We start from the raw sequence: 16,814 nt of genomic DNA, 5'->3' as shown, positions 1-16,814 counted from the left end.
AAACCTGCAACACAATATTTCACCCTTACCTTGCAACACAACACAGCTCTTCCACTCACTCACAGCAGGCAAAGGGTTAAGGGTCGTGCGATTTAAAGGTCTCATGTTTGACTGGATGAAAGAAGCGTGGGAGATTTTCAGAACTTAAAACTCAAACTGTAAAACTTCCGTAATAAAGGAAAGAGCGCGCCATTCACAGTGTGTTAGGCTTAATGAACGGTCAAGGGCGTGGAGCGGTGGGAAATACAGTGTCATTTGGCGGGTGAATGCAATGGAGGGTTTATGGATATCCTGAGTTTTTTTTTCTATATTTCTACTTTATTTTTGCTTTTTCAGAATTCGATAAAATACCAAATTCGTTCTTTATGATACAACGAACTATCTGAAGAGCTTTGTCTTAACCCTTTCAGTACCATAACACGTTTTCATATTCATTCTGCTTAGTATTTGGTGATTTTATACAGCTTCAGAAACCTATATGGGGATTGAAATAGCGAAGACTGGCCATTATTCTTCTTACCTCCATAGACTCTTCCTAAAGTCAATAAAATCGTCTAATTATACACAAACTCATGGTAAAGATGTGTCCCAGTATTGAGGGGATTAACTCGAAGCTAAAGTAAATGTGTTAGGTTTTTCTAAGCGTCCACAGGTAAAAAAAAAAAAAAAAAATGGGGGAATACAAGGATGCAATAACGTTTAGTGGTGGTTATATGACAAGAGATGTCCAATAGTGGCTGGTGATAAAGAAAATATAAGTTGATTAGCAGAGAAAAGGCTCATTAATGTAGGTAGTATCATTCTCTCTCTCTCTCTCTCTCTCTGCTGAATAATTACAAGAAATTTTCAACCATAACAGATCACATGAACGTTCACTTTTACCAATTTTTTGTTAGTTAGTTAAGTGAGACGCGATGACTGTGCGGCGTCCTATTTTATTCTGCCTATTCTAAAGTAACTCTTGTGTTGATGATATAACTGATTTGATGTGAATAATACTTGTTTTCTGTTTATCGACGCGCTTATCACAAGGATAGCTTATGGTTTTCCTCAACATCTGACAGCCACGCCTTCCTACGAGACACCATTCAGACTGAGACCCAGGAGCCGCTTTAGAATAGAGTCAGTAGATAGAATATAGCGACATTACCACCGCCTCGTAGCCTCCTGACCATTCGACACACCTTGCACCTTGAGTCAATAGGAAAAACAAATCTAACACTGGATGGTTTATCACTTTTCCACGCGTTTCTTTCCCTTTACCGCCGCTAAGCTACATGATACTCCCCTCCCATCCGTCTCTCTCTCTCTCCCTCTCTCTCTCTCTCTCTCTCTCTCTCTCTCTCTCTCTCTCTCTCTCTCTCTCTCTCTCTCTGTCTTCACCTTTCCTCAGCTGGCAGTTCATTTTCACCAACACAGCCTCCCTGTCACCACTTAGGCCTAACTTGCGAAAATGACCCTAAAAATTAAAGACACTCCCTTTCGTATCTCTCTCTCTCTCTCTCTCTCTCTCTCTCTCTCTCTCTCTCTCTCTCTCTCTGAATCTCTTAGTAAACACATAATCATCCATTTAAGTCAAATCTTCCATACTAAAAAGTTTAAGAAGGAAAAGAAAACCTGGGATCTTTTGTACTGATTCCAACATTGCCCTTATTGTTAGAGAGAAAAGGTTGTGTGTTCCTCTCCCGTGGCCTTTTGTTGTAGGTCTTCCCTTTTTCTCCCTTCCCTCTCCCATACATCATACTTCTCCTCAGTATTCCTTTTAAAAGAGACGGTGTTCTTTGTAGGGTCATCCTTCCAGCACAACTACACACACACAAGTTTAGTTAAAAGATGCTCCGTTTCTTCAGCCCACCTTTAATTAGTGTTCATACCTGGCCAAGTGTAATTACGCTAACAACACCTGGGAGTTTGACGGGTAAAAAAACGCTATTGGGCTAACGGTGTGCTCCAGGTGTAATTAGTGTAAGGTTGATAGAAATAGATTAAAAATAAGTAGTACATACAATAAACATATGTACCTTTTTCTCATATCATTACCAGATTCACGTTTAGTCTTTCTTAATATCTCAAATGAACACAGGATAAGTTAGTACACAGAATTTTGATAATGCGTCTTCATCTTGTATTTATAAAAGATACACTGACTTTAGAGTTTCCTGAATGTCTCCTCCTGTTTGTGTCTTACCTTAGGCAAAGTTCACAGCAACATTGACCATATAGTGTAGCAGTTAAGGAATCGATATATTAATTCATTTGAGCTAGCTGTCTGAATTACTTTTATATTTCTCTCATTTTTTGCTCTACGTAACACCATAACGACACACTCACACACACACACACACACACACACACACACACACACACACACACACACACACACACACACACACACACACTAACGGAAAGAAAGAAAAGAACCGTCTGGAGACCTTCTTTTAAAAGCTCTTAATACCTCACAGCACTTCACTTTATTTAGCTCAATGAAAACACAATACTCCTTACATAATGCTTTACCTTTGTTCCTTTTTCTTTTTTTTATTCCCTCCCTCCCTCAGACTTTCTTTCTTCCCCCAAACTACTTCCTACTCCTCTTCCCCTGCAGCAGTTTCCTCGACTCGGTGTATTTTTCACGTCCTTTCTCCTCCACCCCTCCTACACCTTCACTCCCTCTCCCTAAAGGCTCTCCACACGCTTCCACCTTTTTTTCACATTTTACATAACCTATTTCCCCTTGGCAGCCTGACTTAAATCTCTCACCCTCCTCTTTCTACTCCCTCTCCCTCTTCCTCCTACTCTCCCTTTTTCCCTTCCTATTACTCTCTCAGTCCACGTCTTATCTCCTGTCATTCTACCTTTGGCTCTCCATCACCCTCCCTGCTCTCCCTCACTCTCCCCTCTCCCTCCCTCCCACAGAAGGTGGTGTTGGAGATGAACCGGCTGGGCATGATGGTGGACCTGTCACACGTGTCCCAGCAGACGATGCGCGACGCCCTGGCCGTGTCCCGCGCGCCCGTCATCTTCTCCCACTCCTCCGCCCACGCCCTCTGCCGCCACCCGCGCAACGTGCCCGACGACATCCTCCGACAAGTGGTGAGTGCCTGGCGGGGGCGGAGGTTGGGGGAAGGAGGGAGAGAGGATGGCAGGACTCTCACTCCTACGCCGCCGCCTCCTTGCCCGTCTCCGCCGCCATCTCCTTCCTCCTTGACCAGTCGCTTCCTTCCGCTCATCCCGCCACGGTTTCCTCCACCTCTCATCCAGTTACCTCCCATCTTTCCTCTCATTGAGTTACCTCCTTCCTTCTCTCCTTCTTCCTCCTCCTTCCCTCTCATTCCCTTCACTCAGTCACTTCCTTTCATCCTTCCATCCTTCCCCTTCATCCTCATCTCTCAAAGCCTCATCCTTCACCCTTCATCATCCTTCACTCTTCCTCATCCCTTCATCCTTCTTTCTCACATCCTTCATCGCTCATCCTGCCACTCCTAACCCCTTCATTCTCCCATCACACATCCTTCCATCCTTCACTGCCTCGTCCCTGCATCCCTCCTCCCCCCATCACGCCCCCCCCCTCTCTCTCTCTCTCTCTCTCTCTCTCTCTCTCTCTCTCTCTCTCTCTCTCCCTTCTTCGCCGCTGGTCTCATTTGGTCTCCCTCGTTCCAGCACTTAAATGGCGGGATCGTGATGGTCAGTTTCTACAGTTACTTCCTCACCTGCAACGACACTGCCACCATCCACGATGTTGTCCGTAAGTACCTGACCACAGAGGCGCCAGTAACACCAAACATCCAACAAGCTTTGAAACGTTCCATTCAATTTAGTTCACAGTCACTGGTCAGAAAGTTAACGTGCAGTTTTTACAGTGAGGAAGCTTTGAATACCCGACAGTGAAGAGCAAGCTGAATAAATCAAGGTGTGAATTATTAGTTCCCTTTCGAAAACAGCAATGCTTTTAGGTGACACATTTTTCTTCCATTACGAACCATGAATCTCTGAATTTAAAACATATTGCTGAAAGTCGTCTCTTTACTCAACTTTCTCTCAAAGAACATTCAAATCTCTATTATCATGAATTAGTTAAAATACATTCTCTATTATTCTTAAGTTAATATTCTAAACACGACTTACTTGAATGATATAAATTGAGACAAATGCCTTTGAATAATGATAAATAAATCTAAAGAATATTCAAAACTCTATTATCATAAATGAGTTAAATTACATCCTCTATTATTCTCAAGCTTAGTAAAATCATATAAACTGAAACATATGCCTTTGAATGATGTGGTACAGTGGAACCGTGCGTGCTTTGGGGTCCGAGGGGTCTCAAAGCGCACGGGTTCGAATCCTGTCCACGGTCCGGGTGTAGGTTGGGCTTCCTCACTCGGGGCAACGGTTTCCTAGCGGGTGGGCTTTGAGATAGGAGGTACCCCAAAAAGTACCCTCTTTAGCCCATAAATTCCCGTGAAAAGCCCACATGGTATAAATAAAGAATAGAATAAAAAATAAAAGTGTATGTATGTGAATGATGACAACCGGCCTTAAATCACAGTAATATTATTTGATTTAATATTTTTTCCAAAGTAAAGAGCTTTTGAAACTCAGATGACCTTAGCTGACCTTGAATAATTTTAAAGACAAGAACCGGAATAGCTTGAGTGACCTTGGTGGTGCCTTCTCTCCCGCAGGACACATCACCCACATCCGGGAGGTGGCGGGGCTTGATCACGTGGGCGTCGGGGCAGACTTTGATGGCATTGACAAGTGAGTTGGCCTTCCCTGCCTCGCCTTGCTCCAGAAAAATCATGTCTATCTGTTTCTTTCCCTTTTCTATTTTCGAGAGTAAGTTTTTTTTTCGTTTTCTCTTTTATTTCACTATACTCTTTTAGTTAACGGAGGATTATCAAATGTTTGCTTTGTTTTTCGTTCCCTTTCCCTTATTCTTTTAAATTTTCCTTCGTCTTCTCATTTATTTCACCATTTTTTCTCAATCAAATTTAAAACATAACAGTTATCGTTTTCTATTCCCTTTTCGTTAATTTTACTTATTATAGCGGGTACCAAATTTTTCCTGGTCACTTTCTTATTGCCCTGAAGAGAATTAAGTCCCTTTCTACTCTCTTAATTGCACCACGTCTTTTACAGGCCGCTGAGAACGAGTAGAGTTTTTCTTCCTCCTATTCGTCTCCTTTCCGTATTTTCGACTATACCAAACCTATTTTTTTGTACTCGAGGAAATTGTACCATTTTTTCGTTACTTAATTTTATTTCGTACTTTACAGAGGATGAATTACTACCATTCTCTCTCTCTCTCTCTCTCTCTCTCTCTCTCTCTCTCTCTCTCTCTCTCTCTCTCTCTCTCTCTCTCTCTCTCTCTCTCTCTCTCTCTCTCTCTCTCTCTCTCCATTTTGTTTGTCGGAATGAAGAATTATAATTACTCGCGTCACTCATCATAATAAACGTCACACACTGAAATTTCTATGTACTTCTCTTATTTACTCTGTTCATGAATCATGATCGTGTTTTGGTGCCTTTCTGTGGTGCTTGTGGTGTGGCCTGGATTTTTTTTCCTTCGTTTAGTCTGTGTTCGTTTGCTCTTTCTAACAAGTTCAGGAATGAAAGTTAGACTGCAGAATCAAACTAAGAGGCAACAACAAAAAAAAGGAAAGCACTGATAATTTTGTTCTGGTGATGTTCCTTTTTGCTTCACACAGTTTTTCGTTTAGTTTATGTTCGTTCGTTCAATCCTTTTTAAGTTTACGAATGAAAAGAATTGAAAAACTAAACTAGGAAAGACAAAAAAAAAAAAAAAACATTGATCATTTTGTTTTGATGTCGTTTCTTTCGTTCTCCCTCGTCCTTCATGTTTACAGCATTCGTTTATACATTTCTTAAACTCAAACACGAAACTGGAAAACATTGATTATTTTGTTTCGTTAACACCGTATCTTTTGCTACACCGTGTCTTTTGTTTCGCTCGTGCTCAGCTGTTTACGCCTCCAGTTGCATAATGAAAGTTACATTTACTACCCAAGCTGAAAAAAATGTGCGTCTTTATTTTTAGTGTCTATTTTTTTCTCACTTTCGTTCATTGCGGTGTTCAGTTTCAGTTTTGGCTCCAGTGTCTTTTGTTTCATTCGTCGTGGTGTTGCTACTTCTGGTTCCGGATTGTTTTTGCTTGGCAGTGTCTTTTGTTCCATTGGTTGTGGTGTTCCTGCTTCTGGTAGGGTTTAATTTTCCTTCACAGTGTCTTTTGTTTTGCTCATGTTCGCTTATTCACGCCTCACGTCGCCTAATGGAGGCTGGACAGGCGGGAGACGGATCACACGCGGTGAAAAACACAGTTGGAGGGAAGAGGGACTCGAGTGGGCGCCGTTTGTTTTCTCCCGGAGTGAGGCCATGGCAGCGTGGCGGGCCTGTCTGAGTGCCCGTGAATCTCAGTGGCATACACTCAATATATCATTAAAAACGCTAGAGAAAACAAACATTTCCTAATATACCGTGTCAAAAGTCCGTTTCATGCAGATATGTATTTAAAAATAGGAGACAATTAGGACACAAAATGACATAAAAAGGATATTGAGATTCCATGGAAAATGTGAAACAACAACTGTCTGAGTGAGTGAAGGAGGAATGGGACTGACTCAATTATCAGGCTTGCTAGTGTTGCATCACTGGGAAGCTTTACAAGATTACACAAAATCACGGATACGCACGAAGAATTTACACAGGAATCGCCACTTGTATAAAAATCTTTCTCTTGCAATTTCTCTTAACTTTTAATGTTCTGATGAATAAACGCACATTTTCACTAAAGCTATGAAAAGAGACAATACCAAAACACTTCCCTAATCACACAAACATCACCGACAAGGCCACAGAAGGTAACGAAAACCAGGTAAAGCAATTATTAACAAACTAACAAGGAGCATGACAACACAAAGTTACCAAACGACAGGGAGATAAAGTAATTATTGACTAACAAGCAACAAGACAAAACAAGGTTACCCAGGCCATACTCTCCCACTACCCCCAACAAGCCACCACCCGCGAGACTGTGTTGATGGTAGCGGTGACTCTGCATCCCCAAAGCCTTGCCTCTGCTGGTGGCGAGGGAGGCAGCGCGGGGAGCCAGAAGAATGGTAAATCCTAAATCCTTTTTATTGCTCGCAGCTGAGACCAAGGCACTTTTATTATCGGGTATTGAGAGAACGAGAAAAAGGAAAATATTCGGGGTCTCTCTCTCTCTCTCTCTCTCTCTCTCTCTCTCTCTCTCTCTCTCTCTCACTACAAAGCACGCAATACTAACGGAGATCATTTGCGTCCAAGAGTATAAATGAGTGTGCAGCTTTCTTAAGTGCAGTGTCTGTTCCAGGATGAATGACTTGACTTAACCTTAAATGAAGTGAGAGTAGCTTTCACTCTCTCTCTCTCTCTCTCTCTCTCTCTCTCTCTCTCTCTCTCTCTCTCTCTCTCTCTCTCTCTCTCTCCCGCTGAATCGTTCATTACGGAATCTGGCAAGCGTGTCAGCTGCTATTAATTAGTGTTGGATTGTGTGAAGGTTTTTTAACGCGACTTGCATTGTTATTGTGTTGCTAATGGGGTCTGGTGTGTGTGTGTGTGTGTGTGTGTGTGTGTGTGTGTGTGTGTGTGTGTGTGTGTGTGTGTGTGTAATTCTGGCAGAAAACTCACCACCATTTTTCATTCTTCTTCATTACACTTAATCGGTTCGTATTTTCCTATCATTCACTTTTCAAATTGATTTTCCTCCTTTCCTCCTTTCTTCCATGTATTTTCTGTAAGACTAGAGATGCAAAGAAATAATGAAAATGAAAACAACAGACCAATCCCCAAAAATCTCTCTCTCTCTCTCTCTCTCTCTCTCTCTCTCTCTCTCTCTCTCTCTCTCTCTCTCTCTCTCTCTCTCTCTCTCTCTCTCTCTCTCTCTCTCTCTCTCTCTCTCTCTCTCTCTCTCTCTCTCTCTCTCTCTCTCTCTCTCTCTCTCTCTCTCTCTCTCTCTCTCTTAACACTCAACCATCAGACCCCACAATTTATCAAGCCAAACCATTTACAGGCATCCATTTGTATTTTTTTGCTACGATTCTTTTACTTTGAAGTGTCTAGCGGCTTGAGTGGAATCTGTATAATCTCGTTTCTCAAAATGTAGCGCAGTAATTAGCGAGAGCAAGAGCGAGAGCGAGAGAGAGAGAGAGAGAGAGAGAGACTCAGATTACCTCATTATGAGATGGTTCCGTGATTAAAAGTGCTGGAGTTTGGTTGGCAATGCTAGTGTTACATGAAATTGCTCGAGTGTTGAGTAATGCCAGTCTTTTCTCTCTCTCTCTCTCTCTCTCTCTCTCTCTCTCTCTCTCTCTCTCTCTCTCTCTCTCTCTCTTACACACACACAGACCAAAACCCGCGAAAGAATGTGTATCGTGTTTCTTTACGGTGGAAGAAAAGCTATAAATGGTGTTTGTGGTGGTGTTTGAAGAGGAGGAGGAGGAGGAGGAGGAGGAGGAGGAGGAGGAGGAGGAGAAGGAGGAGGAGGAAGAGGAAGAGGAGGAGGAGGAGCCGTAACTCATTTCCGTGGAATTACTGTGAGAGGTAGAGTGCGAGAGAGAGAGAGGGAGAGTGCAGTAAAGAAGAAATTTGACAAGGAGAAGTAAGAGCGCCAGAGAGAGAGAGAGAGAGAGAGAGAGAGAGAGAGAGAGAGAGAGAGAGAGAGAGAGAGAGAGAGAGAGAGAGAGAGAGAGAGAGAGAGAGAGAGAGAGAGAGAGAGAGAGAGATGATGTAGGAGGAAACAGAGAAAAAGTAATGGACGGGAAATAAAAAGAAGTGATGAAAGAGAAGATGGATGAGTAGTAGTAGTAGTAGTAGTAGTAGTAGTAGTAGTAGTAGTAGTAGTAGTAGTAGTAGTAGTAGAAGTAGTAGTAGTATTTGTTGTTGCTGTTGTTGTTGTTGTTGTTGATGTTGTTAGACTGAAGGTGGGTGTGGGAGGAGGAGGCGGAGGAGAGGAGGGATGAAGGGAGAGGATGGAGGGGAGAGAGAGAGAGGAAAGAGAATAGTAACTTCTTTCCCTCCCTCACAAACAATTTTTATTCTGCCATAGTTTATCTGCACTTTCAAGAGGAGGAGGAGGAGGAGGAGGAAGAGGAGGAGGAGGAGGAGGAGGAGGAGGAGGAGGAGGAGGAGGAGGAGGAGGAGGAAACAAACACAGAGGTGAAAGAGGGTAAGGCAAAAAGACACCAGTAAATTCTCGTCTCTTGCCACGTGAGACCAGACACAAATCACTCAGTGCTCAGCTCACGCTCTCTGGCGGCACCTTCACACATCCGGGTCTCGTAAAGCACCTCGCTGATAGCCAGTCCTGCGCCGCCTTACCCACGCCATAAAACACTCTAAACATCCCCTACATTTTACTGCAATATTTCTCTGGCGTCTATTCAGCTTTACACTTCTGACTCTTTTTCCTCACTTCTGCTCAATTTTGCCTCATAATTACTCGAGTTTTTATTTGGTAGTTTTCGTTCAATTTGTCTAAATTTACGTGATATGACACATTTTTTCTCTCTTTCGTGATTTGCCTTTCAATACATTCATCTACATCTTTTTTTTTTTTTTTTCGGCTTAGTTTCTTTTCTCTTGCTCGATTTTTTTTTAGGTATTTTTCGTTCATTTTGTCTAATCTTACGTGATATATCCCATTTTTTTCTGTATCTCTCTCGTTATTTGCCTTTCAATACATTCATCTACATATTTTTGTTCGGCCTAGTTCCTTTCCTCTTGGTCGAACTTTGCATCATAAGTTCTAATTTCACTTACACTTCTAATATTTTTCGTCCATTTTTTAACCCTTTCACACTTTTCCTTGGTGTAACTTTTACTTCCACTTCGTTCAAACTCAGCTCTAATACTTTCTCTTCATTCCGAACTATTTCTATGCTTCGCTCCGGCTTGGTTTCATCGGAATGCGGAGGCGGTGCACTGTGGCGGCGGTAACACTTCATCAATTAAGCAAACGTGACGGTGTGCTGGATTTCTTTACTTATAATTCTTCAGAGCGCCTAAAGAAAACCAAATCTTCATTGAGAGAGAGAGAGAGAGAGAGAGAGAGAGAGAGAGAGAGAGAGAGAGAGAGAGAGAGAGAGAGAGAGAGAGAGAGCTCGTATACTTCTTTCTACTCAGTGGCAGCAGTCTTTCATATCTTTTTTCACACTGAACAAATAACTGGAAACTCTTCGAACTTGAACTGAACCCCGCAGCGAAAGGTCAATGGCTGGCGAAGGTTCTGTGGGTTCTGTTCCTCCTCCCTGTGTTTGCAGTGTGCGGGGTGAGTGTGTTTGATTACCTATCGAGTCGTGGAAATGTGTTGACTCATTCTAAACCTCCATCTCGATTCTATTTCGTGCTGTATTTCCGCTGCCAGACTCCCTCACTTCATCAGTCATCAGTGAGTGCATAGGATTGTGTACTTAACCCAAGTCCCAAGAGCTCGTAACCTGATTCCTCTTTTTACTCACTCAACGAAATGTCAGGAAAAACTACCACTGTCCGCCAGAATCCTCTCAGCCTGATGATTCTCTTCCCACGCAGCGAAAACTCGTGAAAACAATGCATCGCTCTATCTTTTGATGAGTTGAAGGTTATTTTAGGAGATGGACTCTTACTAGTATCATGTTCATTATTTTCTTCCAGGAAACGAAAGGTCATGAATAACTACTGGGTATTTCTTCCTTTTTTCACATTCGCTTAAGCTGTTAAAGGTCATGATAAATACTCGTGCATGAACACACACATGCCGGAGGGACTTTCTTTGTCTAACATATCTGTTGAACCACATGTTCTTGATGGTGTACTGCAGGTGGAAATGAAACAATAAAGAGTCTCTCCATCAACTTTATCAAGTGCCGACCGAGTTCTTGTTATCAGTTACGAAGAGGAGAGATAGACACTAAATAACTTTTGCTACAGTAACTAAAAGAAATGCTGACGCCTAATTAGTTATCAAAAATGCTAAATTCTTGTCAGCACAGCCCCTAAAACAAACCAATTCATCTATTACATCTAAGAAAAATACTGAGGTCTTATTACAAATATAAAAAAAAGCCTTTATCACAGTTAATGTGAGAACGCAGCACTCAGTATTGATGTAAAAAGAAAATTGGATCTCTTCCTCTATCACCTTTTTTTTCCCCTTTTCTTTTTGAACGAGACACTTAGCGAGCTATTTTCTGTTTTTTCGTCCCCTCGGCCAGCCTCCGTCACGCACAAAAAGTCGTAAAGGAGACGAGACAGATGTGCCCGCCCTGCGTCACCTGTCCCCTGCCAGCACTGCGGAGGGGTGGGGCTGGCGGGGCTGGGCGGGATGGTGGGATTGCTGGGGCTGGCGGGGCTGGCGGGACTGGCAGGGCGGACAGCTCGACACCCAACAACGCTTACTATTTCACCAACGCGACACCAGAATGTTACACTGTTTCCACCCCAACTGTTTTGTTATTGATGAGTATATTCATCTTTTATGTCTATCCATCCTGTCCCTTCCTTCCACACCTCCGGCACACACCAACACCACTAACGCTCGCTACATTCTTTTCTTTTGTATCCTCTTCCTCCCTCGCCGTCTTCTCTTCCTCCTTTTTTCCCTTACGGTGATACAGTTGTTCTTATCTTTCTGTTCTACACCTCGCTTTCCTCTTCAGCAACAGTCTTCATCACCGCCATTCTCTCCCTCATACTCTGACACTTTCCCTTACTCCTCCTCGTCATTCACCTGAGTTCAGTCGTAAGTGTAGCCTTTAAAACACCATTCTCTCACGTCTCCTTTATCTTTGGGGCTTTCTGTTTTCTTCTCCATATTTTTAAGTCTTTTATCTTATTATTATCCTTACCCCGGGGCTTTCTCTCCCAGGACGCCCGTGGGCCTAGAGGATGTCAGTAAGTATCCGATGCTGCTGGCGGCGGTGCTGCAGGAGCCAGGCTGGTCGGATGAAGACGTGGCTAAGCTCGCGGGGGGAAACTTCCTGAGGGTGTTGCGGCGGGCGGAGCAGGTATGAGTGTTTGAGGTTGTAAGTGCGAGAGGACAGGTGTGTTTGAGTATTTAAGTGGAGAGGTTATTGTATTTTCATGGGGTATTTTTGTTTTTTTTGTGTCTGTTTCATGAGATAAATTCCCACACGAGTTCTCCACCCACAAGATTTGGCAAGAATGAATTAATCACTTCTGGTGAATTGGATAAGACGGGAGGAATTTAAAACAAATGATTTTTTTTAGTGACATTTTTATAAAAGTAATCTTGGTAGGTGGAAATTACGTGTGGTAGAAATTTTAAAGAGTGGCATCGCGTATTTTGTGTGATTTTCTGTGTCCAGGTGTCCATCACTGCCCGTCACCGTCCCCTCATCCACGCCATTCTCCAAACAGTGCCATCATTGTCACCGGACTAACGCATTGCCACACATCCCACTGCTCATTACAGGCCATAGCGATGACTTACCACCACCACCACCACCGCCACCACCACACTCACCATACCATCCTTCGCAATCCAGTCCGCCCATCACTGCTCGAACACCACATCGATGCGTCAGTCACGGCAACCCATCGCTCGCCACACATCACCCTGTCCTCGTGCTGTCTCCCCTCCACCAAATGCCCGTCCCTTCCTGCCATACTGCCACCACCTCGCTACTACACCACACTGTCGCCACACTACCACCTCACCACCCTATGCTTCTATACTTTTCTCACCATAACGTCATCCCATTATTAGTCATTCCTTCTCACCACTCCCACCACTACACCCAGTCATCGTCCTCCCATCTCACTATCACACCGTCTTTCTCTCACCACACTTCACTTCACCGCCCCTGGCCTCCCCTCACACACCGCTGCCAAGCACCGCGCCGCTCCAGCAGTGCCTCCCACAGGTGCGGGACGAGCTGAGGTCAACCCTGCCTTACGAGGACCACATCCACCCTGACCACCTGGCGGGGCGTCGATCTTGTTGGTTCACGTGACGCCGCCCCCGCCCTAGGTCATCACCCGCCCTCCTGCTGCCGCTCCTCCTCATCCTCTTCTTCCTCCTCGTTCTCGTGTCCTGCCTCAACTTGCTGTCCTCACCAGAACTCCTCCTCCTCATCGCCTCCCTCACCGCCTCCTCACCTTTATCTCAGCTCCAGATCGCCGAGGGAAAAACAGCGGATAGTTTTAATAAGGAACACAAAGACGCAGCAGAAAGGGCTGCGGGTGTATCAGCTTTGAAACAGTTATTCAAACAACACAAACTTTTGATTAAGCATCAGCTGCCGCAGGGGAACTTGGCTGGAGCTGCTGCTACTTCTAGTCCTACCGCCAGACAATGCTCCGATGTTTTCCGATGAGTGACCGCCGCGGAGCAAGATTGTGATATAATTTTCTCCCTAGGTTTTGGCGTCGCGGCTGAACCATTCATTGTGCGAAGTGCGCTTCTCTGTGCTGGCGAGTTCAAGGAAAATTTGTCTCTCTTGTGCCGTCGAGTTCAAAGCAAGTTTCGTCAGGATGAAAGGTCTCTCCGCTGTAATGAATCAACTACAGAAGCTTTTATCTCCCGGAGAGAAAACATCTTTCCTTTATGCCATTGTGGACTGCTCAGATCCATCCCTGAAGCAGCCGCCGAGGGTGTTCGAGGCTCAAGGGACGCAGGGCTCAAGGCGGGGCTCTGGACTCTCAGGCTCCTCCACTCGTGATAGTGTAGTGCACAACCTCAAAACACTGCTACTGGCCTCCCAAGTCGATGGGGGGCCGCACAGTACTGTTAGTGTAAAAAGAAGGTATATGAAGGGAGGAAGTAACTCTCCAACCTTCAGTGTAGTTTCTTGTTCTTTGTATTTGCATAATTTCGTAAAACCGAGTGCAAAGACGTTAATTGTGTAAAAAATGAATTGTTTTACAGAATGACATTTTGCTGCGCTGCTGTAACATACCGGGGGAGTATATTACAGAGCAAGCAAAGTGTCATGCCACGGTAGTAGTGAAAGAACAGTGTTTTTATTATCAACAGTGATCCAAGACACTGTGACCTTCAAACTGCCGCGGTGAACAGTGACATCCTGGTGAACACTGCACAGGAAATGCCTTAGACACTGAACTCACGGCAAGACTTCAAATCCTTGTCGGTATAGAAAGTAGGTCGAAAAGTAGACACTTTTTTTCTTCCTTTTAGAGCCTCGTGCAAAGTTTACGAGACCAACCACCACAACAAACAAACTCTTAAAGACCCTCTCTCACCTTAGCTCGTGTGGGTAGTTAGCCTTTCATTTTCTACCCTGTTTATCTATTGTAGCGAGAGTGTAGCGTTGTAACTCGACTGAGGGGAGGTATGTACATAGTTTAGTAATGCACGAGGCGGGGCTCCGTACTTGCCTCGCCACCATTGTTTTCAGGAGTGTAAGATGTTGTAGAGTGAATCTCCAAATGCAAAAAAGAAATTGGAATGAATCTTCTTGTTAAAAAAAGAGTTTAGAGTGAATCTTCTATTGTAAAATTAAGGGAAATTAGAGTGAAACTTATATTGTTAAAAGGATAGAGTGAATCTTCTGTTGAAGAAAAGATAACAGTGAATCCTCTTAAAAAACAAAATGATCTGTTGTAAAAAAGAGGAATAGAGCAAATTTTGGGTGTGTAAGTTAAAAGATTCGTGTGTTTGGTGATAATCCTCTGAATGGGAGCGACTTGTTAAGGGATTCAGTTTTTTTCAGGCGGCTTGTTAGGGATTTTAATTCTTTTGCAGCCCAGTGTTTATCTGGGAACTCAAATTACAAAGCCGTAAATCCGTAACAGTGAGTACAAACACGACGTGAATCCGAGCGGTAGAAGGAAAGGGAAAAATATCACTTGCAAATCACTTTTATAAATCAATTTCATTTACTCATTACGCGCCAACACGCCAGTGAGAGAAAGATTCATCGCTCTCATTAAGTGGAAAAAATGCCGCGAAAATAGGATTTGCCATTATCACTAAACTTGCTTCCAATTTCTATCACACAATTTATTAGGCAAATTAGCGGCCAGAATTACTCTTGCATTAAACACTTAGTCACAGCTATTGAGTGAAAACAATATCACGAATATCGCAGTATTGGTGTCTAATTTCAACGCGAAAAACGGAGGGTGGGAAATCAGAACTTTTTGTGTGTGTTTGTGTATGAACTGCGTGCATGGAATTATAAATGCGGGTGGGAGAGAATGACGCGAATAAAAAAGAACAGACGTGTGTGTCCACCAATGAACATGAAGCTCAAATTGGTTCGGGAAATAATTAATACTGACCAAACCGACTGCCAGGAGCATTAGCATTGACACACACACACACACACACACACACACACACACACACACACACACACACACACACACACACATGCACACATACACATTCCACAAACAAAACCCGATACTTCCCACATGTATCTCTCCCACTAACCCACTCATTCACTCAACTATTCACTCACTCACCTTCACTCCCTGCACCTCCCATGATTAAAAAAAAAGTGAGATTAAATTAAGACCCCTCCCTTGAAAACCAAACTTGAAAGCAAACGTTACGAGACCATAACATCCTAAAAATTACTAAAACTGTTAAAACCAACATCGCAAATATCATTAAAAATATAAAAACCTCAAAAAAGACAAAAAAAAAAAAAAAACACACACGCAAAAAAAAATTCAGGAAACCATTTCATTCTTTTGGCTAACTTTATCAGACCTGCACGGGAGCTGGCAAGTAAGTGGGCCTTTACTTTCTATTTTTGTTGCCCTTCGCAGGATTAACTCTTACATTAAAATAAAACAGTTCTAACAAATTCAAGGATTCCACTTACAAGTTTAGGACTCCGAGACCTTATAGGAGTCCTGCCACGCCTCTTGGATTTGTGAGGCGTGCGGGAGAGTGTTCAGAGTGCGAGGGGGTCTTCAGCAATGACCGGGAAGACTTCAAAGTGAGGGTTAATGAATGAAACGAAGAGAAGAGATGGTGAGGTTCATGGAGGTAGTGGGAGAGGGAGAGGGAGAGAGAGAGAGAGAGAGAGAGAGAGAGAGAGAGAGAGAGAGAGAGAGAGAGAGAGAGAGAGAGAGAGAGAGAGAGAGTGTGTGACTTGTGTTCAAACCTCTCTCTCTCTCTCTCTCTCTCTCTCTCTCTCTCTCTCTCTCTCTCTCTCTCTCTCTCTCTCTCTCTCTCTCTCTCTCTCTCTCTCTCTCTCTCTCTCTCTCTCTCTCTCTCTCTCTCTCTCTCTCTCTCTCTCTCTCTCTCTCTCTCTCTCTCTCTCTCTCACACACACACACACACACACACACACACACACACACACACACACACACACACACACACACACACACACACACACACACACACACACATGTCATGTTAACATCCTTAATTAACTCAAACCAGAAGGGTAGTGAACACAGTGTTGTATGGACGAAACGTGTGTGTACAAGTGTATGTGCGTTTAAGTGTGTGTGTGTGTGTGTGTGTGTGTGTGTGTGTGTGTGTGTGTGTGTGTGTGTGTGTGTGTGTGTAAGGCTGTGCACTGAAACAATCCAAACGACACCAATGCCAAGGGACCAGATAGAGAGAGAGAGAGAGAGAGAGAGAGAGAGAGAGAGAGAGAGAGAGAGAGAGAGAGAGAGGAACCAAGTATACACAACCCTCACTCTCGCTAGCCATTAACAACACGCAACACACTCAGTCTCTTTGTAAGTAAGACATTTTTACACAAGCTTGTAATATAAAGCCGCCAATCACTGGAAATGTTTGTCGCCGCACTGTTTAATAGTCTGGA

At 43.6% G+C, this 16,814-nt stretch overlaps 1 protein-coding gene across 1 annotated transcript in view; it reads left to right on the top strand.

Moving 5' to 3' along the window:
- LOC123507731 (dipeptidase 1-like) overlaps nt 1-15,631 on the top strand; it is a 121,773-nt gene extending 106,142 nt beyond the window's left edge. The window contains exons 8-12 of the mRNA XM_045260892.1: nt 2,917-3,093; nt 3,661-3,745; nt 4,686-4,761; nt 11,906-12,044; nt 12,924-15,631. Of these exons, the coding sequence (XP_045116827.1) occupies nt 2,917-3,093; nt 3,661-3,745; nt 4,686-4,761; nt 11,906-12,044; nt 12,924-13,013 (567 nt within the window). The 3' untranslated portion in view covers nt 13,014-15,631. The remainder of the gene's footprint in view (nt 1-2,916; nt 3,094-3,660; nt 3,746-4,685; nt 4,762-11,905; nt 12,045-12,923) is intronic.
- Nucleotides 15,632-16,814: the final 1,183 nt, after the last annotated feature.

Source organism: Portunus trituberculatus, chromosome 23 (assembly GCF_017591435.1).
Source record: "Portunus trituberculatus isolate SZX2019 chromosome 23, ASM1759143v1, whole genome shotgun sequence".
Taxonomy (NCBI): domain Eukaryota; kingdom Metazoa; phylum Arthropoda; class Malacostraca; order Decapoda; family Portunidae; genus Portunus; species Portunus trituberculatus.
Note: the sequence above shows the minus strand (reverse complement) of the source record. Positions and strands in the feature narration are given on the sequence as shown.